Raw genomic sequence first — 27,837 nt, 5'->3', positions numbered from 1 at the left:
CATATTTTAATTATGTTCGTTTTAAAATTGCATACACTTGTGTCCTGAGCATAATGACATTTTAATTAATTCCACAGCTTAGTTTATAATTTACCTAATAATTAATAAAAGTGTAACAGTTTTGTTTTAATATTTGTTTTTAATAATTAAAGCTTAAACCAAAGAGCAAAAAAAATCATCAGAAATGATTTTTAATTAATATCACATTTTTAAAAAACATCTAATTGTTCAATTTTTTTTTTTCTACAAGTAAAAATAACAAAAATAACAAAAAAAAAATAACTTATTTTACAATTTCAATCTGGCTAAAAAAATAATATTAGTTTTAGTGATAATTATTAACTATACGAGCCCAGGGCACAAGAAAAATCTACTCTAATTAACAATAATATCCGCAGTTTGAATATTACCTTTAAAATTATGTATCACATACAGGTATTTCATATTTTATTATATAAATAATCGGGAGTTGAATTAAATCAGGCTTCACATCTAATTATTTCAATTAATTTTCCCGCCGAACGTGCGCTACCAACTTTTTTCCATTTTTCTTCTTATCCCACACAATATTTTCTTTCATTCACGCAAGCACTCAGTTCTTTATTTTTTTTTTTTCGCAATAATCTTTACATTAAAAAGAGCTCGTCGCTGGTAACGGTGATTACATTGCAAATGTTTTTTATAAGTAGGCACTTTCAGATATTCTGTCCCACTATCGGTGACAATTGATAAGGGACCACACACATTTCTCAATCATTACTTGTAATCCATTATCGTCTTTATCCTTTACATTACATTATATTTTATATTTATTATTTTTCACATTAATTATTATAATAATAATAATAACACACAATTATTATTTCTTTCATTACACTGCGACAGAATCATCAATTGTGCAGACAAATCAAATACACGAGATATGCTTTTCATTTTATTAATAATTTTGAGCTTAAACCCTCAGTTTTTAAAAGTAAATAATAAAAAAAATGAATTTTATTATTATTTTTTTCAATCGAAATATTAACAGCCTTCTTTTAATTAAACTCTCTAATATTTTTGATAATATATTAATATATAAGTATCTGTACATGTACAGCTTGACATCCCTTTGTAAACACAATAAGATCCTAGTTCTATAAACAATTTTTTTTCATACATATATTTGTTCATTATTTATTATTATTAATTAATAAACTAAATTAAAAATTCAATTTAAATATATTATTACCATTATGTCTTTAATTATTGTAGGCTTTTGAGCTTGGGCTGCCTCTATAGCCCTATAAAACTCACTTTGTAACAAAAAAAAAAATGACATCTCTCTTCTAATTATTCTGTCTTTTGACTGCGTGCTTGCGACCCCAAAAAGGTCTCGCGGACCTAATCTCTCTATGAAACGAAAAATTTCTAGTTCTACATAACATTCAAATAATGTTTTAATTAATTCTGTATAAAAAAAAAATCACTTTTATTGATTTATGACTAGAATAATGAGTAATTTAAAATTATAATTATTACCGTAATTGGTGAATATATCCGTTCAATAAATGGTTCGTTTAACCATTAACCGGGTCGAGCACGCGATAAAAAATATATATGTATATATATGCACAGAAAAAAAGGATTTTTTGTAAATATATATGTAAAATATAACCAGCGTTTTGTTTAACATATTTTCAAAAATGAAATTTTATCAGAAATTTTCATTAAAATTATTAACTCTTTTTCACGCGGTCAAGTATTTTAAAATAAATTATTTATATTGCAAACTCCATTACGCGAGGATTTAATCCTCTTTTAAAAATATAAAATAATAATGATGTACTATAACATATATTTAATGAAAATTAAATTGAAAATTTATATATTATAGAAATAAAAAAAAAATTTGTGCGATAATTTATCAGCAACAATCGTCGTCACATTTATCTAATATATTTATATATTATATATATATATATATATATATATATATATATATATATATATATATATATATATATATATATATATATATATATATATATATATATATATATATATATGGTTGCATTAATAGAGCGATGGATATTCATACTAGTCAGATGGCAGGTTTTGTTGCTGAAAATTATCTCAGCAAGCTATTAAACGATGAGGCAGTCACTCAAGTACATCATGGCTCTTTCTGGATTTATTATTCACATCAATTCCACAATTGTTTTATTTATATATAATTAACTATTTTTGTTCTATTCATTTTTTAATTATTAAGCCCAACCGAACCGTATAAAGCAGATTTTTTATATATTATGGTTAAAAATAAAACGACTAGCAGTAATTAATTAAAAGTTGATGGGGTTTGTGAACGAAAAATAAAAAAATTAGTATTCGATATTTTTTTACAATAAATTTATCAGCTGAGTGATTTATAAGGTGGGCTAATATGTTGATAATTTTAAATTATTTGTTCATTTAATTTGGCATTAGGCAGTCACTGCAACCGCTACGTTGCTCAAAATAATTGTTAGCAAATAATTAAATTTATTCTAATTGATTTGCTTATAAATTTCTACACAAAGATGAGCAGACGTACCTGCAGTAATATTTTTTTTTTAGATCAATAGTCAATTTTGTAAAGAAATTACTTTTTTTAACTCTACTCTCTAGCATCGTTGGAAAAAATTTTGAATTTATTTTATTAGCGTATGCAAGAGTTAAAAAAATATTTATAATTTGAAATTATACTTTAAAAGTATATTGGGAAGAAAAATATAATTTTAAAAACGGCTCAGAGCCAACTTATAATTCATAAAATAAAAAAAACAAAATAAACATAAAAGAAGTCTTAGGAAAACTCGTTGTCGAGTCATAGTCAAGAGCTTTAAAGCCCACATTACGTGTTAATAAAACTCGTTATTGGAAAAAAAGGAAAAAAAAAAAATGAAACGAAATTACCACAAACTCATCATTAAAACTCGCCTGGAGATTTCCCTCCGGCCTTTAAATTAATCAATGTGACGAACGGCTAAATCGATACCAACGAATTTAAAATAATAAATAAATTATGGAATAAGTTAAGCATTTAAAAGGGAGACTTAGAAGTTCAGGTGAGACTTGGGGTTTGTTGCAGCGGATTGTAAATAAGCATTGCAACCGGAAATGTTTTTATGTGCGTCTGCCACTGCGCCGAGAGTTGGAAGAATTTAACGCCGTACCATTCAGTTCCATCGATGGTCACTGGATTTAAAATAAAATAAATTAATGAGTATTGCCGTTAATTTATGACATGAAATTAAAAAAAATCGATATCTCGATCATTGTATAATTTGTTTAATCGAGGACAATCAATTGAAAGCCTAAGCTCACCTCTCCATGGAATGTTGTGAGTTTTAGCGGAGCAAATTAGTCGAGTCACGCCATCCACTGCCTGGCTCTTGGGCTCATTCTCTTTCTCCTTTTCTTTTTTCTTACCCAGTCTCATTACTGAAAAAGTACTCGCGTTATATTACGTGAAATAGGATAGTTAGCACACAAGATTTAAATGAAATATTATTATTGTTATTGTCATACTTTTCTGTTTCTTTTCCTTTGTCGTGTAATTCATAGAGAGATACGGCCCGGGATTTTCTCCCGCTGTCGGTAATCTCTGTACGTGCAAAGCCCTGAAAGCTTGACGAAGTGTGCTTTTTCCTTTATCACCAAGTGCAGGTTTGCTCCAGTAGTCAAGTTGAAGTTCAACGGGCTCCCATCCGTCTCGTGGCTGACTGACATTTGGGCTGCTCGGCGGAGTTAATTTACCGGGTGGTGGTATCGCCAGACTGGGCGGCGGCAAGGATGGTGGTGACCCCGACGATACTGCTGCACCTTCCTCAAGGTCAACTGAAGCGGAACTGCTGCTGTCAGGACACCCGACGCGCACATCATTTACAAATGGAATGAATATTTGACTGCTGTCGTCTGTCTCCCTGTCGACAGTATGAATATGCAATAAATACTTTGTTTCAATATACATTTCTTCAGACAATACTAAGACACTTGACGTCATTGTCGCACCAACAACGTCACACTGTACTGCAGAGGAATATTACACGTACCTATATGTGACCATGGCCTCGGCAATTGGTAATAAAAGAGTGGGCCCGGTCGTTGCTAAGTATTCTGATACACGAGCTGCGCCTTCACTCGCCCCGCTCGCTTCACGTTCCAACAATTCTCGCCATTCTTCGCCAAACAGCATCGAGTATTTACTGTCCACAGACCCGAGGTACTTGGACAGTGAATTTGAACCCAGCGGTACTATTAAAAATCTCAAATAATTTTGCCAATCTGGTGGTCTGAAGCTCAATAGATCTACGTAATGCCTAAGAACGGCGTTAACAAAACTATCTCCACCTGCTATCACAACTTTTATTGGCGCAGGTGGTTTCGCCGAGCTATTACAACTGTAAAATAAAAGTAAAACTCTACTAGATACCGTCCATTGTGTAAGTTTATAATTAACACCAGCAAACAAAATGACTTCTTACAATTTTTGTATCCTAGCGATTAAGCAGGTGAAGGTCGCGCGGATATCCGCCGGCGAAGCAGTTGTGAGAACTCGCAGATTACGTTCTTGAAGCCGAGCTGCCAGCACAGCACCACCAGGATCTGCCAGAGAAACTAGAGATACTGCTTCCGGTAATGAGTCATCGGGCAGTACTCGGCTCAATTGCTCAACTAGGGCTTTTCGCGGCTAAAGTGTCAGAGGGGATTAGTCATTTAATTGTACACTCAACTGAAAGTTTAGAAGATGAATGAAAAAAAAACTGTACCTCGGAATTGTTTAGCTCAACAGACGGCTTAAGATCAACACTCAGACTATGCTTTTTAGATTTATTACTTCCAGGCATGCCCCGGTCCCTGGCAAAGAGCCTACTCCTTCTATCAGTGTTTTCACTTTTATTCGAGTGCTGGTGATGCTGCGGCTCTGATTTGGGAGGTGAACCAGTGACCGTGCTCGGCGCATCATTGGCCTCATGATCGGTCCAATTTTCAGGATGTGAGTCGCTGTCCGCTCGTCTTGAGCTATCGTCACTCTGTCTGTCACCGCCTCTCTCTGAAATTTATTTCTGTTACTCTTTCTGCATTCCAGTGCTCATTGCTCGGCATACTTTTCAAGTACTTGAGCTGTACGCTATAACTCGTAATATATCTGATTGACGGACAAAATAAATCGACATTGTGAAATAAGTAAAATACAATAATAAGTTATTTGGTGAGTAGTAAGAAGACACTAGAAAAAATATGATTTATGGTTAAACGTGCCAAGATAATTTATCACTGGATATAAATTTTATAAAATTTCACTTTTTTTTTTTATATTTCTAACTGGCTGAAGTACTTTTATTTGACTTACATTTAAATAACCATTTTATCTATCAATGTTTTTTTTTTTACACCAAAAAATAAAAAAAAGTTTGATTGATATTAAAAGTGAAGCGTCGGGGAATTACTTACACACTGGATTACTATAAACGTGGGCATAGAGATTTAACAGAGATATAAAAGAATTTATAGAATGAAAAGAATACGTACGTATATATGTGAGTAGAAAAATAGAGACTTCAGTTGGATAATATGAGAAATAGTAATTTTAAAAATAACAAAAAAATAATACAATATGCACGCGCGCGCGTACATACATAATTTAAAATCCCATTTAAATAAGGGAGATTTCATGTAAATAATAACAACAATATACTTTAATTAATAGTGAACTGTAAGTACATGCAATATATTTTTATTAACTCAAACTAAAATGTGTGTAATATGAGTAATAATAATAATACAATTTGTTTTTTATTGTTTTCAGCGAATAAATAGTTATTTATTTAAATCTACTGCTCCATAATACATAATGTACATAATGTGAATTAGAGAAAATGAAAAGGATATGACTGTAAATTTATATAGATTTAAAAATAAACTTAAAAACAAATACAAATATATGTATATATTATAATATATTTTTTAGTTACGAATTAAATAAAATCAATGCCAAGTGTATTATTTATGAGGACACGACGTCAAATGCAAGAGTAAAACTTCAAGCGCTGGAGTTACGCCTCCAATCTACAAAATTCATTTTCTTTTAAATAAAAAACTCAGTCTTAGTTTCTTTGTGCTTTAAATTTAAAACTATAGGTAAGGTATTGACATAAACGATCAACAAAATGGTTGCCATCTACAGAATAACTAAAAAAAAAGATTTTTTAAAAAATTAATAAAAAACGCGGTTAAAAAATCGTTCATGCTCTGGTGCTCAATGGTGTTTTAATTAAGTTTAAATAATCAATGAAACTACTCGATGACGGTGAATGAGGGTGTGAAAGAACGTTTAATAAATGAGAGAAGCAAATGAATAATAAAAGACGTGATGCTTTTATATATTTACGTACCTGGGGTTGTATGTCCCACACGTGTTTTTTCTTTGACAGTTGAGCCTGATGATGACTGGCATACATTTGCTGCTGCCGCTGTTGTTGCTGTTGTATTAGTGGCAGAGTCCTCTCTGGTAACTACTATTGAATTGTACCATGCAACAGTGCAAAGCCAGCCCACCAAGACTTTTATTTAGTTTAATGAATTTTCGTTGTCGTAATGATCAAGGGACATTTATTTTTATAAACTATATTTAAATAATATACTTGTAGTATTTTATTCCACTGAATAATTACTTTCTTCTTCTTCTTCCTCTTTTTATTATTCGTCTTCTATATATTTATACTTATGTATACCTACGGTACTTTGGTATTTTTAAAGCTCGATAAAGTCAAGTCAATCTCTTTTGTGTCGTTAAATTCATGAAGGATTATTATTATTGTTATTGTTATTGGATTATTATACGGGAAAAATGATACGATTTACGTTATTGATAAAAAAAACTTTTAACTAAATAAATAGTATTTATCATAAAGCTTTTTAAATATTTTTATTATGGGAAGAGCTTAAATAAATTGATAAATAAAAAGTCATGCTGTGGTTTATCTTTGATGATAAGATTGTAGGGTTCGCGTGTGTGTAAACAAAAATGGGGATACGTAAAAAAAAATTAAACAAGATTCGAAAGCTCGGCGCTCAACGTGCCTAAAATTCTACAGATACGATATATACGAATGGAAAGTTGTATATTTATGGATTGGGTTATCGGAGAAAGGAAAATAACTCACCAGGATGAGGTGGTGCTAGAAGCGAACGACTAGAGCTGAAGAACGGGCGCAGTGATGGTTTTGGAGTACTGCTAACAGACATGGTATCCAGCTCAGGGCCACTATCCGACAAGTCCTCTAACTCATCAAAGAGTTCTTCAATTTCCATGTCACCACCTGGAACGAACACTTGCAAAATTAATTTAACCGTTTTACTCAACAAGTCTTCATCTCGGTCTTCATAAGAGCGCGCTGTTCCACTTACCCGACAACTTTTGTCCAATCTCTTCTTGGTCGTGTTCTAGCTCTTCTGAAACTCGGAACCGCTTGAGTAGAGCAATAAACTTTTGCTTCAAGTTTCTTTGCTATAAAATCATGAATAATAGTAATATAATTATATTATTTACATAAGACCAGCAATAAAATAAAACAGTTATAGTGGCAATAAAATATTAAGATTTAAATAAAACGTACTCGAGCATTTGGAGGAATTTTGTTTCGATTTTTCCGCCTGTGGACTTCTAAAGTCGGCTCGCTGTCGCTACCCTCAGCTTCACCTTCAGAGCTGAACTCTTCTTCTTCGTCGCTGTACTCTGGACCGAGTCTTTCACTTGGGTCATTGAGCAGCCTTTTGTCCTGATCAACTGGCTGTGAACTCAACGCAATAACATTCACTTTGGCCAATACCACTGAATGCCCGCCGTATTTTTCCGCTTTATCTGATACCAGCTCCAGCTCGAGATCCATTTGCTTCTGCAAGACTTGAGCCATATTGATTACACCCTCTGCTAGTGTTTTGTAACCCAACATCGTACGGTTTTTGTATCTTTTTCTTCTTTGCAGAAGTATAAGTAATTTATTGCCGTCGCGTTTCAAAAAATGTGGATACTGAAGGGCAAACTGTAACTCGAGATCAGTGTCCAGTATACCGCCCGATGGAATCGCCATTTCGTTTGACCGTAATGTCCTTTTAGAACTTTGCATCTTGACTGCAATGCTGATGGAAGCCAGATCTACGCCGAGAGGCCGGAGAATCACAAGCCGTGTAAGGGTCAATGTGCACAATCTACATTTAGAAACACAAAGAATACAAAAATTTATGCTTTATTTTTATTAAAAAAGTGAATATTATATTGACAATTAATAGTCATAAAGATTTAGGTCGCTGATTTTAATTCTCAAGTAAAAGTTTTTAAATTCAAAAGAGCGGATCCAATATTGAGTTTAAATTTAAAAAATAGAACATGTCAGAATTGAATATTCAATATTTCAGACTCACTAAATTAAAATAAAAATAACAAAGAAACAAAAACCAATATCTAGTTAATTTTAATTAACGTCTGATGATTATTATTTGAAATAAAAGGATTAATACCTGAAAGATTAAAATTAAGAGGGATCATTAGCCTCAGAAATGTGTCGGTAACACGAGAGAGGGAAATGAACCCTCAGAATGTACATGAATCTCCAACGGGCAGTTTTTATCCATGACAACTTTTATTTCTACCCGAGGGGGCTGCTTTCTAAATATAACCACTGGTAGTAACTACAGGTGGTAAAGCTACAACACTCAGATAAACGAGTAGACGACGTCAATATCTGTAGAGTACATTGGTGTTCACATACTTAGCACACGTTTATATAAAATATTACCCACACACCGACACATTCGCATGTACATCAATGAAGGCGAGACGAAAAGAGTAAACTTTAGCTTAGTCGGCACGCGATGAACGAGTCGTGATTAAATCCGAGGGTTTGCGTCTTGCCTTCATTATTTTTCGTTCATTGCTATTCCGCTATTTTCACGTGTTCAAATTTAGGTAAAAGCAACGCAGCCAGCGAACAGACCATCGCAAAACAGAGTTTAGCGCCGGACAAAACCATTGTGCTGAGAAATCGATTGTTGTTTTATCATATCCAGCCATAAAATAGCGGAGTAACAAAACGAATGGTCATAAAGTAATTTGCCATGTAGTTGCAATGGTGATGCATGGAATATAGATGAACAACTATATTGATCGTCTATGTATATATAAGGGTGAAAACACAGGTAATTGACAATGAACGTGTGCGTGTGGCTCCAGGGGGTCGGCTACGGCGATGAGGACTCCCGTTGTCGTGATAGCCAATGAATAAACCCCATACTCGGATTTATAACAGGTGTACTTCCGATATACCGCCATGTAGATTGATGGCTAATTACACTTGATTTTAAAATCCATGCCAAGTTTTTTCAGCTCGAGCTAAAAATTAATTAAATTTTTTTCACCGCCAAGTTTATCGCTCGAGCTAAAAATAAATTTAACGCCTGGTTTGTCCAGGGAATGCAACAATAGGGATAGAATTTGAATACGATAGACTTAATTCATGTGCTTTATCTGCAAGCATGTGGCAAATGTTGCTTTTGTAAGCCGTGAATTGTTCATGAGCATTTTCACATGACTATCGCTGCCGCAAAACTCTCCTCCATGTACACCACATCTAAATTACAGTACAAACGGCGTGTCAGTAAGATGTTTTGCCGTTTGCTGCAAGTACTTGGCACGATGTTACGCAATGTTGTAATGTCTGTTGGTAGTCCCGGTGACATTCAATCGATCCGGTCGCTTTTGCGTTGGAGTTAGCACATTGCTAGCTTTCGCACGCACTACCTGCTACTATCTCTAGTACATAATCTCAACTTTGCTATCTCACTCCATCCGTCAGCGGAGTTTCCGATGCTTATTCCTATCCACTGTAAATTTAATTACAGGTGGGTGTATTGGCTTCAACAAATACACGTCTGTAAGCTCTATTCATTTAATAAATTTTTTTTATTTCTAACTTCCTATCCAGTTCATCTAGAATTTTAATTCGGTTCCTTAACACGAGAATCTTATAAATCACTCGCGGATGCTAGTCAATGAATATCCAGTAGTTGAGTGAATATTTTATTCATTTTGTCAGCGTTTGATTCTCTATTCTCATTTACTTTACAATTTATTCTTGATCCTAAAAAAAAAATAAAAGATAATGGAAAATTTCCAGTATTTGGTTTAAATTTAATTTTAAATCGAGTGTAGAGTAAAACATTCAACTTTTTTATCATATACAGTGTAAAAAAATTTCAGTGATTGTGGATTTAAATAAAATCCAGATCACTCCGAAATCTCTCCCTATTTACTCCGAATCTTGGAAGATTTTTTTTTGACTCCGGAACTCCGAGTGACTGATTTAAATAAAATCCCTAATCACTTCAAATTCCCTTCCAATTTTTTACAGTGGAGTATGTATATATATATATAATAATAGTAAGATGAAATAAATGGAAAACGAAGATAATGAGACACTTGATGAATCAAGTGGTCATGATTTCCCGGTAGAAGCCCACAGCTCTTTATGACCAACTACATCAATATTATTGTAATATATATCTATAGAGATGCATGTATATATACATGTATAAAGTAATATGCAGGTAATAATGAAAACGCGAGTGATAGATACAGAGTAACTATAATAGATCGGTATGTATAGATACCCTACAAAACCACTAGTTTGATTAACATCAGATACAAATGCAACGATGGAAGGATGCGAGGTTTCATATTTACCGTTGACTTGTGACGCTTATGACGTTTGGGTTTGTGTCTGAAAATGGAATATCGATTTACAACTACATATTAAAACTACTACTGCTGCATTTACTACTACCAGAGACATTGGTGCTGTACTGCCACTACCACTATTACTTTTACTACTACTACTGCTACTACTATCAGAGAAAATGAATAAGAGAGACATATAGACACGGCTTTTAATATTACTCTCTTTCTAACGTATAAAGTGTAGGAGTTGGGAGTAGTTGGGCTGGTTAGAATGAACAGGTGTATGTTTCTTTTATTTGAAACCCTCATTCGTTTTGTACCAATGACGTACATGCTACTCTATTATTTATTTTTAAATAAATTATTTACTGGACCCGTTACCTCGAATTACTTAAATATTATCATGCAATATAATATTATGTCAAATCGATTTAAATGTACTGATTAATATTTATATTAAGAGTAATGATGATTTTAAAATTGTAGCGATCGATATCTTTATATATATGAATGAGGAAATGTGTAATGATAATATATTGAGGAAGTATTAAATGAAATTAAGTGTGTCAAGGATATGATGTGTGATATGTGTAATAATTGATAGATGTTTTTAAAATTTTTGGCATAGAAAACGTGATAGACAGTCACACGTGAAGTAATAATAAGCCAGATAAACATTTTGCGAAACTAAAATGTGTCTCAACGGTTAGTCTTTTGGCACGCAAAGCCCCGCACGTGGCTCCTCTTTATTAAGTAATGTAAGACATCATTCTTTATAGTGACTTATTGTCTTACCGTTAATTACATTAGTCGAATAGAATATTAAGTAATGTGTAATAGGTCATTAGAGCTAATAAACCACAAACAAATATAATAAAATCTAAATAGGACATAAACTTTAACGGCATCCATAAGGATAATAAATTAGACGGCATTTATATTAGGACTGAAATTATAATTTATGGTGCAATGAGTCTTGAGCACGCACAAATAGTACGAAGGCTGACTGAAAATAGCTGGAAAGAAGAAAATTAGGAAGAAAATAAGGAGAAGTGGTTGCGACAGTAAACAGCGGAAAGAAAAAAAAAATTAATTAAATATATTTCATTATATATATGTATATTTTTTAAAAATTATCTTGAAGCTAAATCTCGTTTCATGACAGTAACGCTGATAATTTTTTTTCATATGAATAAATTCCAATAACCTTTTGCAGACCTCAACTTTTTCTTCACTTAAAATATGTACTGGGAAATAAATTCACGGGGGTTGAATGTTGGCCTCAATTCTGGCTGCGTATATATGTATCATTCATATACATATACACCCGTGAGCTTTTTATCCTCACTCTCTTTCCTCTTAAAATTTTTTTCTTTCTCTACATTAGTTGCTTTAGTCTTGAGTGCATGAGCTTGCCTCCACCTCTTTCACCTCCTACATCTTCTCTTCTCCATATTCTTTTACTCTTAGTCTTTTCTTGTGCACTGGAGATCGAAGAAACTGACATTGGGTTGCTTTTCAGCATTCCAAGAGCATGCGACGCAACATACTGCTGGAGACAAAAGTTAAATGAAATAATAAAAATAATTAAATTTAATAACAATTGTTTGATTAATTAAATCTTCAGTACAATACCGACTGTTGTTTCAACCACTTTGTACACATTTGTTTTTCATTACTTTATTTACTTTTATATTTAATTATTATTTGTTTTGCTTATTACATTACCCGACTAATTGTATATACGAGGATGAGGAAGACTAGGTGTAGTTGATTTTACTTTTATGCAATTTCACGGGTTTGCCGGCGTTGAAAAGTCCAAGTAAAGAGAATTGTACATACAGTTGTTGCTACTGGAAGGAAGGTCGATCAGTTTCAAGAAATCTTCTTTGTATTCACGCTTTGCAATGTCTTTCATTCCCGCTCACGGCTCTGTCGAGGTCGTTCTTTTTATTTATTTATTATTATTATTTTTTTTTTAATACCTTTTTCGTTGCTGTCCTCTTTTTCCTCAACTCTTCCACTTTTATACAAGATTCTTTATCATTTTTTTGCTATTTTTTTACCAGCAGAAATAATATTTTTTTTCCAGCCGAGATACTAAAAAAAATGTAATGATAAATTTTAATTGAACTACTGAAGAACAAGACGAGTTGATGAAGTATCGATTGAAATGAGCGAATATGGACAACGTTTATCTAGCACAAGTCCAAAAAATATGTTTTCAAGGCTACTGTTTGCTGGTTATAGATTTAACTGGTAGCTTGGTTTCAAACTGATGATCCCTTTGATTAATTAACGTATACATTATATACCTATAATATATACCGCAAAGCCTAGATAATCTTCATTAGGGTCAAATATTGATGACATTTGTATTTGATTGGCTGTTCTGACGCGCTTTGATCTTTCTCTCTCAGTCGCTCCCTCGCTGGCTCATTCCCTCGCTGTCTCATCCTCTTTGTCATCTTCATTTATATACTAATAAAAATTTAGTATCGTAAATTGACGACGGAGACGACCACTCTTTTGGCCCTCGAATCCCGCATTGCACCAGCTTTCAGTATTACGTCAGACAAATGCAACAAGCGTACGCCAAATTCTAAATGTTTTGTCTCTTCAGTCGCGCAATAGTAAGTCGACTTAATTAATAAGTGATTTAAAAATAAAATCATTATTTTCTAAGGAACTATCAAAATATGAAAAGAAGAATTTTTTAAAATTTCACACTAGTGGTGACCATTAATTTCTTTTAATTATTTTAATTGCGGTTTTTTATGGATTTAATTTAAGTCTGGATTTCCTCGAAGCCTTGGCTGTTTACTCACGAGTAGTCTAAAATAACATAAAAAGGATATTACTCAAGGGGAGCAAATCTCCATCAGATTGTTTATGTGTATCGATAAGTTAAGATTAGATTTCGAAGGAAAAGAGGAAACAAAAACCCTCGCATGGGATATGTCAACTCGAATAAAATCAGCATAGATCCAATTGCCAGTTAATTTGATTGACTTTTAGGGGAAAAATAAAATTACGCAATTCAAACCCATATGTCATTTTTATCTTTCTTGTTTTTAAAATTTTTCACTTACGTCACTTTCTGTTAATTTGTTTCTTTATGAAATTGACTAAAACAATTATCATTATTTTCAATACATATTTCTTAACCCATGGCTGTACTTTTACTTCCGGGCAATACAAAAGGTTGAATATAACAATGAACAAAAAATACCGCTGAATAATTTTCTAGTCATTGCCAGCAATTGCAGCATACTTGCTACCTTTGAGATTAGTTCGACGTTTCTTTCCGTCTCGAGATAAGAAACGATAAGACTTTCAATGATAAAATTTATTAATATATTAAATTATATTATAAATTATACAATTTATGTTTCTTACACCAACTACTTATTATTATTCATTTTTTTTATTGTAGTTAAGGTAAAAGACCTAGTATCCGATCAGGGATATGTAAATATACAAATACATGAGTGATCGGATACTGGGTCTCTTACTTTATAAATAACGAAATGATTTAATAAGAAATTTTAAGAATACTCATGACTAAGAAATTTTTTGCATTATAAATTAAAAACGAAAATTTTCTCAAGCCAAGAAAAAATTTTTTTTGGCGAGAAGAAATATCTTGCGTCAGAAATCTTTTCAAGTCTTAAGAAATCCTTTTTTCCTGAGTAGAATTTGGACTGGATGATGCTGGTAAATGAAACAAGCAAAATATCACCAATAAATAAATTGTCATTCGATATAGATCGGATGTATCTCGAACTACACAAAATTATTATTGCTGTTATTATTTTTAAAACAGTCACGTCACATCTACGTGGTAAAAAGTATATTGTGCGTGTTATTATCTAATTGTGTTTATTGTTGGGTTGTGAAATACCCAAAGATATTTGCGTATTCTCAGAAATTTATTTAAGATTCAAAACGATTCACGTAAAATATAAAATAATAATATATATAGATATTTATAATTTTCGCGGAATACTTTTTACTTGACAGTACGCTTTAAATAAATTAGCGTGTCATTAAAATTTATTTACACGAGTTGAGGTTTTAGTATGTAGCAGCAGCAGCAGCAGCATGGCAAGATATGAGTCATTTGCAAGCAGACTGCGAATATCATCCATTTAGTTGTGATAAAAAAAATAATTTAAAATCGATTTAATAGAATTTGATGCTGCCATGTTTTACAACACACTCATAACATAATAACACACACGTCAAGTGTTGTTGGATCGAATTATATTACACGTATCGTATACATGGAAACCTTATCTATCTGCACTGGCGTATGTTTCAATATGCTCTTCATTAAGAGCTTCCGATCTTGATCAAGAGTCGAAGAGTTTTAAATATTTTATATTCTTTTTTTACTCATATCGTCACTCAAACCCCAACAACTGCCCGATTGTCTTCATCTTCTTGTCTTCAATTAATAATATTTTTAGATCCATTTGAATTAATAAACCTCAGTATGAATGGAAACTTAAATTCCTTTGAGTACATTACTCTGGAATGTTAATGACTGTGACACATAATTATAAATACATGACAATAAATTAAATCTTTGAATGAATCATCCACGAGCAGAGAGCATGTGGGATGATTACTAAATGTAAATTACTTTTTCCATCGGGATCAAAATGTACTGTCGTGTCAACAGCAGCAGAGAATGCGCGTGATGAAAGTTTACGAGCGTTTTTGAATGCTCGTTAAATTCTGTAAAATAGCAACAAAGGCACATGAAAATACCTAGATCATTTATACTGTTACAGTATAATAATAATAAATAGAAGACATGGTAAAAAATAAATTTAATTGGTGAGAAAGTCAGTGTAAATTAAATCTGTATCGATTAAATTTCCCACTGAGTTATGATCTTTAGATAAAATAATAAATGAAATCTCGATATAATTAACATCTCAATGAATCCAACGTGACTCGATGATTGATCAATTGTCATTGAGAATGAGCACGTGTGAGAGAGACGGGATTTGCGTATTAAATGAGGGAGATCTGTCAAGCTGAGAGAATTGACAGCTCGCATCCGTTTGTGCTCCTGAGACAGCAACGCATTATCCCGCCTCGTCATACCTACTCCTCTACCTTTGCTTCCAATAAAATATATTTCCTATACCATTTAAATTTTATTTTTTTACTTTTACTCATCTCCATCGAGCATCGCCGCACACGAGAGAGTCGCCGCATAATCAATAGCTCGAAGACATTGTCGCTAAAAAATAATATTTACTCCAGATTAAATTATCGGGTACACATATTTCCTACTAGTAATGTATATAATATATACATATATATATTTTGGCGTCCGTCGTGGTTCTGTCTGATAGTTGACTGAGCGCGATGTCGTTCACACCGAAGGATGATGCGAGACGACGCAAATCTTATATATTATGACAATAATGCTGAGTGTTTATTACCTGGGTATGCAATTTGGAGGTGTACGATCAACTTCCCAGGTAGCAAAAAGCTTCATTGGCACTGGCCGGCTCGCTGGAGCCGTCACTTTTGTCCGTTCCGCCATTATTCGGCCGTACGGGCCACCACCAATTACACGCACCACACCCACACACTGCCGCACTCCACGGCGAACTGATCTGTAATCTGTGAAATAAGACAGCTAAGACCCGGTCAGCTAGAGCACGGGCTAGAGGACTTGAGCGGGCGTATGTACATCATTTTACAATTACTAACGCCATCTATTTTTTATTTTATTAACGCGGCAAATTTGAATTAGACTTTAGTAGAGTCAGCCTCCCACTGACATTTATTTTCAAAATTTGTCAATTAAAAAATCAATTTCTATACATTTGAGCGGCAAAAAAATTTGAATATTCTTTTCTTAGACTCTAGACTGCCTGAGATTAATTATTATTATCAAAATTATTGATAAGAAGTAAATTTGCCTAAAAATAATGAAAAATTATATTTTTTTTTTACGAGTGTGAATTTAGCAGACATTAGACAGATTTGAAATTATAAATATAAATATAAAAAAACAGTTTATTAAGAGGGTGTCGTAAATCAAAAATAACTTTTTTTTATCAATGAATTTATTTATCTTATGTATATAATTATAAATAAGTGTCAAAAATATTTATAAAGCTTACTCTAAATTTTATTATTTTCCCGAGCGACTCAAAATAACAAAAAAATAATTTTAAATTTACCGCCATAGCAACAAGTACTTAAAATTTAATTGATCATTGATCTTTTGTGATGTCCACTAACTAATATAATTAAATTATAAATATTAATGAACAAATTTAATTTAATAGAAAATAGCATAGGCATGGATGTATATCAATTTGATGTATTTTTTTTTTTATACAAAAGTTATGAATCAATTAAATAACTTTACAGGTTTGAATTAAGTCATCTCATTGTTTCACTGACATGATCACAATTAAAAAAAAGTAAAATAATAAATTTAATTTATGAAATAAGATGGTAAGAGAGCCACCACATGAGAAAAGGTTGGAGCATGGCGAAGAATAAAATAAAATACAATCTTCTCTTGTTACCTGTAGCAGAGTAAGAAGAGTGACCTTCAGGAATAACGCGTAATTTTAATGATCTTATGAGAAAAAAAGCAAGTGATATACTGTAGTAAATTAAAATAGCAAAGTATCCAGCTCGCCCGAACATCAATGAAAGAAGTATCGCAAAATTAATTCCCACGTATTTGTAGCCTCCGTACGCTAGCATATCAAAAGTCTTTAAGCTGGTATCTAAATTCATCACGTAGAGTGATATTGTGTGAACAAGTAATTCAATAATTCCCCAAGCAAGTGCCGAGCTTGCAATTATTCCCAATTGCTCGGGTGTGAAACGTTCTTGGGTACCCAATGACAACCCAGCGATCACGACGTAAGTCAAGAATGCCATCGTTGGAATATACAAATCCGGTGCATTCTTTTCATAACGCGGCTGTAGAGGAACATCTTGCTCATACTTTACCGACCAATCCTACAGAAAAAATGATCTAATTAGCACATGACAATTAAAATATTCGATTTTTAAATTACCTTATGCGTAAATGGGAAAAAAAGAAGCGCTAATTTGATAAAAACGTAGTCTGTATCAACAGCAAAGTAGTATTTGAGTGCAGTGACAGGCACATATTTTTGAAACTGTTGTTTTCCAGACCCTACAAGTGCATCGCCGTATTTCATCGCCATATTAGTAACCATTGGCTCTGCGAGGATTTGAGCTGCGTACTGAGGACTGGGATAAGCTTCCCGAGGTGGTTCTGGCATGTAGGGTGGCATTGGTGAACCAGAGTTCATTGTTGGTTGCATCGTAGGTACCATCGGTGGCTGGGCGAATCCGTACGTTGGTGGTGGCTGCTCTGGTACATTAAAACCGTAATCTTGCTGTACTCCATTATTCATAGGCACCTAAAATAAATATACATCATAAGATTTCACTCTGCTGCCCATCAAACAAAATCTTGATAAATATTTTTACCTGCGGATACATGTACGGAGTTTGTTGAGATGTTGGACCAGATAATCCTGCTGAAGGATCTAATATCCTTTTAGGTTTCCCTGAAAATTTAATATTTCAAATGTTTATTATATATATTTATGAGGAATACTGATTTAGAGTAAACATAACCTCGCTTTTTTATGTTCGCTCAAAATTTATGTAATAATTTATTTTATTTATCGACAAAGTACAAAAATTAGAAGCGAATAATTTTTGAAATTTATAGAACAATTAATTATTAATGAAGTAGTTAATTATTTATAGTAATAATTATTATAAATATTAATTAAATTAAATTGTAAATTTACCTCTTCGTGATCCCGAGTGATTATAATTCATTTTGATGTTTTATTTAATTTAACTTTTTTTACTATTAAATAGTAAAAGTTATTTTTGAATTACTGTTAGTTTCAAAAAAATATAAATATTATGGGTATTTATACCCGTAAGTATTTATTGTTATCCAGTACAATGAAAACAAGTAAAGTTGTACGTCGCCATATCCCGTCATTCATTGCGTCTATATTTTGCGCTCGAGCCTTCGTCATATTTTAGCTCGTGGCAGACCGTATGATTTTGACAGATGTTTATATCAAATTACATCTCTTAATCACTCCCTTTCATTGTCATATTTATGATAATTCTTTACTTTTAATTTGTCACCCAAAAAAAAAATTACCTTTTGTTATAAACAATTTTTTTTTAAATTTAATGAAAATCTGTCAGAATTTTCGGATCATTTTCAAATAATTCAATGAATTTATAAAGTAAATAACAAAAGTAGTTTACAAAATATGTTTTAAAATCGATATTGATCAAAGATATGACAAATTTTTCAATTAATTATAAAAAAAAATGATATTGGAGTACAAAAAATTTAAAAAAAAGGGGGCACCCGGGTTTGAACCGGGGACCTCTCGATCTGCAGTCGAATGCTCTACCACTGAGCTATACCCCCAACATACGTCGATTTCTTTACGCTGCTACTTAAGCTGCTGTCTAAAAAACCAACAAAACTCATTAATAATCAATAAGAAAAGTTATTAATCAAAAAAATCAATAAGTTCATTAAACAAGTATTTGTATTCTTAATTCTATATTAAAATTACTCAGAATTAATTATTTATGAATAGAGTCGTAAATTTGTAGGACGTGTGAATTAAAAATATAAATATTTGCTTATTGTATTGAAGAAGAATATCACCTTAGATGCAGACAATTTAAAATAAACAGAATTAATGAAGTGACGGTTGGCACGATAGCAAGTGTCATTTCCTAAGACGTCTTTGGTATATAAATGCATGCGAGGATTCCGAGGTAAATACGTCACCAGAGGGTTGGTATCCAATAGCAACCTTAGCATTAACTGCGCTGCTTGGAGTTGGAGAACTCTATAAAAGCACAGTAGTGTATATTGAACCGGCGTCAGAAGTTCTTCACTTTCTTCTTCACTCCAATATCCTCGTGGTCGGCTCCAACTTAAATTATCAATAATTTTTTTTATTTATAAATCAATATAATGGAATTATTTAACTTCCTGATACTTACTTTGTTGTAAAATTATTTTTTTTTTATGAAAGAAGAAAAAAATGGTGTCATTGATACTTTAGCTAGAGAACATGTGTCCAGTCTGTGGTAAATCAACACTGAAGTTGTACTCGTGACTGCTGTAAGTACACAATAATAATATATTATTTTAATTAAAATCCAGTGTTATAATACTGGTGATGATTATTATGATAATGATGATGATGATGGTAAATATATGAATGCAGTATGAATATGCATTAAATTTATTATTATGATAAACGATTTATTTGGATTTAGTGATGCCAGTAATGGGGCAGGGGTAGGGTTGCATTAATGGAAATAACGATTTTCAGTCACCGCTGGTGTAAAGTTCCAACAACATGTGCACGTGGGTTCGTTGGACAGCTCTTTGTACATACATTTTAACTATACATAACATAATATGTGTTATACAGTTACCTACATATATAGAAAAACATGTGATCCAGTAAAATTTGATGTCTCTAATGCTTATCACGTGCGTTCTTTTAACGTCACGAATGTTTACTATTATTGTAGGCCTATATTATGTCGTCCTTAATTTTGAATTTATTTGTAAGCATGAATTACTTAGGCGGAGACTTCAATGCTTGATACTCTATGTCTTCCTTTGTTGATAGACAATAAGAAGTCCACATAAGAATGATAGAAGATTTAATTTTATGAGAAGTATAGGCTCCGACTAATGCAATAAAGTAGGAGCAGTATTTTGTAGCGTGATTCGTGATGGACAGGAGCTTAGAAAGCAGACGAGTTTTGTTATGTTTGAAAGTTAGCGAAGAAGAGTGAGTGTCTATATTTTTAGCTGTAATTCTAGTATAGTCTTCATTAGATTTATCTTGGGATTTTGTATTAATAAACTTTTAAACGATTCACTTAGTATATAAGTATAGTCGTTTCTTAAAATAATCGGACTCTGCTAATTAAAGCCAGGAATTGAAAGAAAAGTTTCGAGAGTAAACTTGGAGAAGAATATAAAATTAGTCTGTGGGTATAAGAAGCTTCTTATCGCTCGATTGGATCGTTAGGACCTCGTTGGAGATTTAAATGAATTTTTTTCGGGTCACTGGTGGAATGAGTAGTTAGTTTTATAATGATATATATATATATATATATATATATATATATATATATATATATATATATATTATCACATTAAGTAACGACAATTAATCACCTGGTGACCTTGTCGTGCAATCAGCTATTAAGAATTTCTTTATCGAGTTGAATTGTTGTGCTGTCCAGTAACCATAGAAACCGAGTGACCAGGTCAATTGGAAGCACGTGGTCAGTAACCGGAGCTCTCGAGTTGGCATCACTGATGTGAGATATAAAAAAAAAGAAGGGTAGAATATAACTGAGACCCTTCTGAAGATTGTCTGTTGTGATTTGAGTTGTTGTATTCGTGTTCCACATTTAACGGGGTGTAAATTAGGTCGGAAGTGACGCTAGAGCGGTACGATAATTCCAGAGTATTTTCTTAGGTCACGGAATAGTCTGGTGTTGGGAGTCGTGCGATGAAGGCGGACGGCAACGACGGAGCGTCATGCCGTCCTGGCAGTGCTGCTGGACGCTGAGGTCGTCGTGCCGGTGCCCGGTTCTCTGGAGGCTGGAATGGACACTAAGACTCCACCGATAGCGTTCAAGCATCAGGAGAAGAAGCCACAAGCTTTCAAAGCTGACAAATCGGCGACAAAAACTGGAGACGTATCATTGCCACCTCTTACACCACTGCCAAACGGAAGTTCACACAACAGAACGAAGATTTTGGGCACACAATGGAATAAAAGAGTACCTTGTGTTACTAAAAGTCAGGAACGTACAAAGAAACGCCCATACAGGTAATTTGCATCATTAGAATAATTATATTCTTATAGTAAATAATAATTTACAACTTACAGAGTACTGCACATTGGAGCAACTCCGTTGATGCATGCTTGTCAGCAGGGTGACAGATCCCGCGTGCTGAGATTACTGAAGGATCAGGAAGAGACAATAGGATACCGTGATCGTACCTTGAGAAACGCACTCCATTACTGCATGGACGCGGCAACAGGGGGTGCAGTTGCGTCTGCTGCACCGGAACTCGTTAACGCTGTCGACGCTGAAGGACATACACCACTTCATCTCGCGGTTATTGCTGGTGACACGCAATTAGTTGCAGTCCTATTAGCTAATGGAGCAGACGTCAACGCCAAAGACCTGGAAGGACACAGTGTCCTACACTGGGCGACGGGTATGTCATCGTTATGTGCTTTCTCGTTAATATATTTGCATTCCTATCGATCGTTCCTCTTCTCATCATTTTATATTGATGTTTTCCTGTAAAAAAATACATATACACACATAAGAGCATTAAGTTAATTGCGTTAGAAATGATTTCTTTGCTTTGCATGTTACATAAATTTAATAATTTACAATTGTTTTAACGATAAAAAATAGTAGGGTATTATGTCAAGATTTTGTTAACAGTGAATAACGATCTAAGGAGAGAGTTATCGGGTAGGTTTAATCTCCTTAAAACTATCAAGTAGCAGTGTTTGGTCAGTTAAGGTCAGTAGGTCACTAATAACGAGACACGTCGGATTGTGACGATTGATCACGCGAGAACCACCACGCGTTTATATGAACCCCTGTTTCGATCCAATGTCCTTGGTTTTTAGTTAAAATTCAGAGAGAATTATGACACCGATACAGCATTAATTATTCATACAGAGAAATGACATAACTGTTGATAAATATTTTTAATTGAACAGTAATTTAAAAATAAAATTTACAGTATGCGGTGAAGCAGAATGTGTACGGTTGGTACTGGCAGCAGGAGCAAGACCTACAACTCCTGATTTGCGAGGCGGGTCACCTTTGCATTACGCCGCACAATGTTGTGGTGCAGCGGTCACAGCGGAGCTGTCTGTTCCCAAGAAGATTGGACTGAAAGTACTGCAAACACTTCTTGAGTTTGGCGCAGACGTTAATGCCAAAGATGAAGACGGTCGTCAACCGATTTTATGGGCAGCTAGTGCAGGAAGCGTCGAAGCGGTATTGGCTCTCGCGAGGTAAATATTTAATGTTAAAAAAAAGTGGTAGCATGTATCGCGTGCACACAGTTAAATATATAATTTCTATCGACAATTTTAGAACAGGAGGATCGGCAGCTGCAGGTGCTACTGACAAAGATGGTTTAACTGCGCTGCACTGCGCAGCTTCTAGGGGTCACGCGAAGTGTGTTGAAGCTTTGGTGAATCTTTGTGGCGCGCAACCGGATCATGTGGATGATAACGGGTGCTCGGCACTTCATTATGCTGCTACTCTAGGTCATGCTGATGCTACGGCGCTGCTTCTTAGGCTTGGAGCTGACCCGAACCGGCAGGATCGCAAGGGTAGAACGTGAGTTCTCGGATGATACCATTAAAGAAAGAAATGTGAAAAATAATAATTTAAAATTACTTTTAAAATACAGGCCTGCTTTGTGTGCTGCTGCCAAAGGTCAGCTGGAGACACTGAAGATTCTTGCACAACATGGTGGCTCTCTACATGCAAGAACTGTACGAGGAACTGGAGTAGCTCATGAAGCTGTTTTGTCCGGGCGAATAGAGCTCATTGAATGGCTGGCTAGAAAAAAACCAGCGACTCTGGATGTTGCTACACATGACGGACGGACTCCGTTGCATGTAGCTGCGCTTCACGGTTATTTAGATGCTTGTAAAGTACTTCTAGATCATGGCGCGCGAATAAATTCTATTTTTCGAACTAGCAAAAGTGGTTCTATGACACCACTGGATGCCGCTTTGTATCGTGGCCATCGAGATTGCGCGAAACTCATTCAAATGCATGGTGGTACAACTGCGCAAAATTTACGAAGTCACAGGACAGCTCCTAATAGAGGTAAATTTAATTATGGGAAGCGTGAGGTGTAACTCAAACAGTTTACAATCATTTCGTTATCAAAAATTACTGTCACAATAAAAAAACTCAACTAATTTTTTGATGTTATAAAAATATGTCAAAGTTTATTCAAATCGTTTCAATTTATTCGTCTTGTGATAATTAAAATGTTACTATTATGGAAGTTAATTTTGAACCGCAGTCCTGGATGTTTAAAGTTTTTCTTCTATAATTGTGTTATGTAAATCTATTAGAGAACAATGGGACACTAACGAGCGGGAAAATTAGAAGTTTTAAACCTGAGGGATTGAAGTTGCGAAGAAACTTTAGCGGTTGTAACTTCGAGAGACACAAAGTTGTGCGTAGTTCAATTATTAGAAAATTTAATTTACGAATTAATATAATAATATTGATTCAGTATCCTTGTAAATCGTTTTTCATTTTGATTAAATTGTTAATTATGAAATGTTTGAGTTACACGAATTTTAGATAATTATAACTATTATTTTATTGTAATGATATTTTGTTTTTAGTTTTTGCCGCCAAATTAAAAGTCAAGCGACGGGGTTCAAGTTCAGGAAGCGAAAGTGATTCTGGAAGACGTAATCACCGAGTGCCAGATGTTTATATAGAAGAGCGTTGGGTAGAAAGACGTACGCGAAGAAGAAGCACTCCCAGGAAACACGAAGATCGCCGGGGGAGTAGAAGTTTTAGTGAAGAAGAAGTGCGATTGTCAAAATCTTCACGTCGTGATCGACGGCGTAGAGCTCGCAGTGAGTCGGCGCGTTATGATGACAGTGAGCCGGAAAAAAGGGAACGTAAAAAAAGTTGTCATAAGAAACACTCGAAACACGAGTATGGAGAGTCGTCGAGTGAACTCGATGATTACAGCTCAGATGATATTGGTGAGGGTGAAGCAGAAAAAAATAATAAACGCAATGTAAGTAATGATGAGGATCGTAGTCTAAGTGATGACAGTCTAGAGGTTGTTGTGGTGCGTCGTTCGCTGGAAAAAAAGTCTGAGAAGGTTCAGTACTCAGGGAGGAACTCAAAAACTCCAAGGGAAATGTCGCGAGAAACCAAGATGACGGAGACGAAACGTAAAAGTTCAAGAAGAAAAGCAAAAACCGTTTCATCGAGTGGCAAAGAAGAAAATGGAGCTGGGAGCGAGAGAAAAATGAAGAGTCGTGAATCTGCAAGTGAAGGATCTGCGGGAAAAAAAGAAGGAGTAAGAGAGGGAAAAAGTAAACCGGAAAGACGTCCCAGGAAGGACACTGACAGTACAAGTCAAGAGGCAGTCGAGAGGGTCACGGTGACTGCTTTGGTACACAAGGATCAGGCATCAGCAGACACTCCTAGATCTACTCATCTGATACACGGTAGCGAATCTAAACATGAAGATTTTAAGATGATGGATGATGAGTTGTCCAAAAATAAAATTGATGATATTTTAGAGAAAGCTGACGAAATGCAAAATGCTTTGATGGCTAAAGCAGCTGATCTTAAGAAAGATGTTGATGAAATACGTCGACAGATGTCTGATAAAAAATCGGCTGGAGATGACGGTGGTAAGGGAAAACATAAGAAAGCGTCTGCGTCAAAAGGTAGGAAAGAAAATAAAAATGAGTCGGAGGTTACTGCGAAGAATTCCCAATCGGAACTTTCGACTTTACAGAGTCAGCACGAGGACAAAGACGGCGGCGAGTCAACTACGATTAAAGATATGGAAAATCAGAAGGTGGAGAGCACTCAGGATGAACCCAAGAGTAATGTAGAGAAAATTGAAGTGACGAGTGAGAGTAAAGTTAGTGATGCTGATGAAGAATCTGCATCAGAGGAGAGTCGTAGCACTAGCAGAGATGGCAGTTCTTCTGCTACAAGTAAAAGATCAGAGGAACCAAAGTCTCAAGCTGGAGAGTCGGGTAAAGAATCTTTAGTTCAGGTGGAAAAATCAGATGAGGAGAAAAATGAGGTTGAAAGTACAAAGACTTTGCCAGTTGAAGAAAAACAAGCAGATAAGAAACAGGATGATAAAAAAGAAGTTGTGGTAAATGATGAAAAAAAAATTGAGGTAGATGAGAAAATAGAAGTTGAGGCGAATGATAAAGAAGAGATTGAGGTAACTGATAAAAAAGAAGGTGAGGTAGATGATAAAAAGGGAGATAAAGTCGATGAAAAAGTGGAACATCAGTCCCCTGAAAAATTAGAATCAACGATAGAAAAATCAGAACAAGAGACGGCAGTTTTAGAAGTTCCACAGTCAGCGCAAAAGTCTGCTGATAAACAAGAAGCAGAAGTATCGACATCTGAAAACATACGTCACATTGATAGTTCATCTAGTTCAGCCAAGTCGACAAGGAAATTATCTCATTCACGGCCTTCTACTGGCAAGAGTAGAAGAACTAGTTCCAAGTCATCATCTAAAAAGAGTCTATTTGAAAGCTCTGAAGAACGGTCGCCCGACAGAAGTGCTATTGTTGCAGTCATTGAGAGTCCAGAGTGGGACGAGGAAGACGAAGAAGTGGCCAAAGAAATTCGTGACGTTGTAGGTGATGCTGAACCAGATACTGACCCAGAAGACGACGACAGTTTAGGAGTTCTCAGAGTGTTACCCAGCACAAGCGAAGAAGAAAGTCCGAGACGATTGAAAAAACTTTTGAGGGAATCGAAGCGAGATAAATTACCTCGAGTGAGTTGTTTCAGAGTTCAATATTTGATAATAATTATTAAATTTTTTTAATGATACTTTTTTAGGTTGAAAGAAAAACTATCGGCAGCCCGCGAGGTCTTCACGCACAAAGTAAGCAACGTCGAGACAGCGGCGGTAGAGACAGTGGTATCGAGCCAAGTCCAAGAGTTTCAAAAATACCAAAACGAACTCTTAAATGCTATCCAAATACAGAGAAGCAACAAGCGCTCAATATTGACACTATTACCCGCGATGTACAAATAAGTTTGCGGAGATATCATTTGGAAAGAAAAATATTCTTTCAACTAATGGAACTCAAGAGATTACAAATAAGACACGGCAGAGCCAATGAACAAGTTTTGGTCAAACGACAAGTAATATTTATAAATTTACTTTAATTTAATTCCAATAAATTCATTTATTTATTTATTTTAGGTTGAAATGTTTCATAAAGCAGGAATGTCTGGACCAGCTCTAGGAGTTGCTAAATACGATCAACCCTACACATTTAAGTTTGTGTTATTTTTTATATCAGAGATGAATTAAATATAATTATTAGGAAATTATTTTTACGAAATTTTTTTCAGGGATTTTGAAACTTTTCTTTACGAACAACTGCGTCGGCTACAGAGAAGACCGCCGTCGTCAGATAGATGTACTGATCCAAAACAATGCACAAAAAAGACACATCGCTGTCATCATGCAACAAGCGCATACACTTCAGTGCCAGTGTTTACTTATCGTAAGAATAAAATATTTATAAAATGATATAATTTTTATTTTGTAAATCAGGTAATTTGAGTAGTTAGAACTGATCTGCGTAGTTTGATCGTAGATTATAATTGCAGTGGGCGGAGGAAGCCAAGAACGAGACGAGGGGTCTCTATTTCCAAGAATAGAGAGTCGGGGAAAGGGTCAAATGACGGTAGTGATTGTCAAAAATTAGAAATATCATTTTTTGCTCATTTGTTTTTTAAATAATCGACATAGCTTTTGTTCATCATGTTGGCATGTCTCAAGCACCGCAGATCATTTAATGATAAATCATTTGCATAATGTATCAACTTGTGTCTATGTAATCTATTATTTATGCTATTTAAATATTACTGTCTGCAGGTAGAAGTAACCAGAGGTGAAGAGAAGCAAATTATAGCCTTGCCAGCTGAAAAATTAGATCGCACAAAAAGATACTTCGTCACGTTTACAGTGAGGGGTGATAACGATGAGAGTGATATTAAGACTCCGCGCAACGCACAAAGAGCCACTAAAAGCGTGTGAAATTTAAAAAACTGCCACTGAGGAAATGTAACATCCACCGTCTAGTTTTAATTCAAAATAAAATACAATTATTATTTATATTAATATAACAAAAAAATAAATATATGTATGTATGTATTGTATC

The 27,837-nt window shown here is 34.2% G+C and overlaps 3 protein-coding genes, 1 long non-coding RNA gene and 1 other non-coding gene across 7 annotated transcripts; 1 reads left to right on the top strand and 4 right to left on the bottom strand.

The window, feature by feature from the left end:
* Positions 1–2,055: 2,055 nt before the first annotated feature.
* On the bottom strand, positions 2,056–16,406 carry LOC103576776 (phosphofurin acidic cluster sorting protein 2). Of its 3 annotated transcripts, none has more exons than XM_014443256.2 (11): positions 16,222–16,406; positions 7,644–8,235; positions 7,435–7,534; positions 7,191–7,346; positions 6,420–6,542; positions 4,794–5,077; positions 4,509–4,714; positions 4,077–4,424; positions 3,553–3,947; positions 3,349–3,465; positions 2,056–3,219 (listed from the first exon to the last, which is right to left on the bottom strand). In XM_014443256.2, the coding sequence occupies exons 1-11, from the start codon at positions 16,323–16,325 to the stop codon at positions 3,086–3,088; spliced, it is 2,559 nt and encodes an 852-aa protein (XP_014298742.1). In that variant the 5' UTR covers positions 16,326–16,406; the 3' UTR covers positions 2,056–3,085. The 3 variants fall into 3 exon arrangements, with proteins under 3 accessions (XP_014298742.1, XP_008555381.1, XP_014298743.1); XM_008557159.3 differs by having other exon boundaries at positions 6,420–6,539; XM_014443257.2 differs by lacking the exon at positions 6,420–6,542.
* A 692-nt stretch (positions 16,407–17,098) lies between these two features.
* On the bottom strand, positions 17,099–18,933 carry LOC103576777 (protein YIF1B). Its single transcript, XM_008557160.3, has 4 exons — positions 18,601–18,933; positions 18,272–18,351; positions 17,830–18,201; positions 17,099–17,770 (listed from the first exon to the last, which is right to left on the bottom strand). Exons 1-4 carry the CDS (start codon positions 18,629–18,631, stop codon positions 17,237–17,239), a joined length of 1,017 nt encoding a protein of 338 aa, XP_008555382.1. The 5' UTR covers positions 18,632–18,933; the 3' UTR covers positions 17,099–17,236.
* Positions 18,934–19,178: 245 nt separating this feature from the next.
* Trnac-gca (transfer RNA cysteine (anticodon GCA)) lies at positions 19,179–19,250 on the bottom strand. Its single transcript has one exon. It is a non-coding gene; the product is annotated as a tRNA-Cys (tRNA).
* On the bottom strand, positions 19,220–19,927 carry LOC103576778 (uncharacterized). Its single transcript, XR_549384.2, has 3 exons — positions 19,841–19,927; positions 19,497–19,770; positions 19,220–19,291 (listed from the first exon to the last, which is right to left on the bottom strand). It is a non-coding gene; the product is annotated as an uncharacterized LOC103576778 (long non-coding RNA).
* Positions 19,885–27,730, top strand: LOC103576779 (ankycorbin). Its single transcript, XM_008557162.2, has 12 exons — positions 19,885–19,961; positions 21,346–21,702; positions 21,763–22,097; positions 22,641–22,917; positions 23,000–23,248; positions 23,322–23,746; positions 24,280–26,435; positions 26,501–26,809; positions 26,871–26,947; positions 27,023–27,177; positions 27,284–27,360; positions 27,552–27,730. Exons 2-12 carry the CDS (start codon positions 21,476–21,478, stop codon positions 27,711–27,713), a joined length of 4,449 nt encoding a protein of 1,482 aa, XP_008555384.1. The 5' UTR covers positions 19,885–19,961; positions 21,346–21,475; the 3' UTR covers positions 27,714–27,730.
* Positions 27,731–27,837: the final 107 nt, after the last annotated feature.

Source organism: Microplitis demolitor, chromosome 8 (assembly GCF_026212275.2).
Source record: "Microplitis demolitor isolate Queensland-Clemson2020A chromosome 8, iyMicDemo2.1a, whole genome shotgun sequence".
Taxonomy (NCBI): Eukaryota; Metazoa; Arthropoda; class Insecta; order Hymenoptera; family Braconidae; genus Microplitis; species Microplitis demolitor.
The sequence above is the reverse complement of the archived record's forward strand: the minus strand, read 5'-3'. Positions and strand labels throughout refer to the sequence as shown.

Bases quoted from the DNA above. Each gene is read 5' to 3' on its own strand.
- LOC103576779 (XM_008557162.2), top strand. From the start codon at position 21,476: ATGGACACTAAGACTCCACCGATAGCGTTCAAGCATCAGGAGAAGAAG. The intron at 21,703-21,762 runs GTAATTTGCATC...TACAACTTACAG, and splicing joins ACAAAGAAACGCCCATACAG to AGTACTGCACATTGGAGCAA. The intron at 27,178-27,283 runs GTAAGAATAAAA...TTATAATTGCAG, and splicing joins AGTGCCAGTGTTTACTTATC to TGGGCGGAGGAAGCCAAGAA.
- LOC103576777 (XM_008557160.3), bottom strand. From the start codon at position 18,631: ATGAATTATAATCACTCGGGATCACGAAGAG. The intron at 18,352-18,600 runs GTAAATTTACAA...TTAAATTTTCAG, and splicing joins TCACTCGGGATCACGAAGAG to GGAAACCTAAAAGGATATTA. The intron at 17,771-17,829 runs GTAATTTAAAAA...TTTTTTCTGTAG, and splicing joins TTTTCCCATTTACGCATAAG to GATTGGTCGGTAAAGTATGA.
- LOC103576776 (XM_014443256.2), bottom strand. From the start codon at position 16,325: ATGGCGGAACGGACAAAAGTGACGGCTCCAGCGAGCCGGCCAGTGCCA. The intron at 5,078-6,419 runs GTACGTAAATAT...AATAAATTTCAG, and splicing joins TGTGGGACATACAACCCCAG to AGAGAGGCGGTGACAGACAG. The intron at 3,220-3,348 runs GTGAGCTTAGGC...TTTTAAATCCAG, and splicing joins TCACAACATTCCATGGAGAG to TGACCATCGATGGAACTGAA.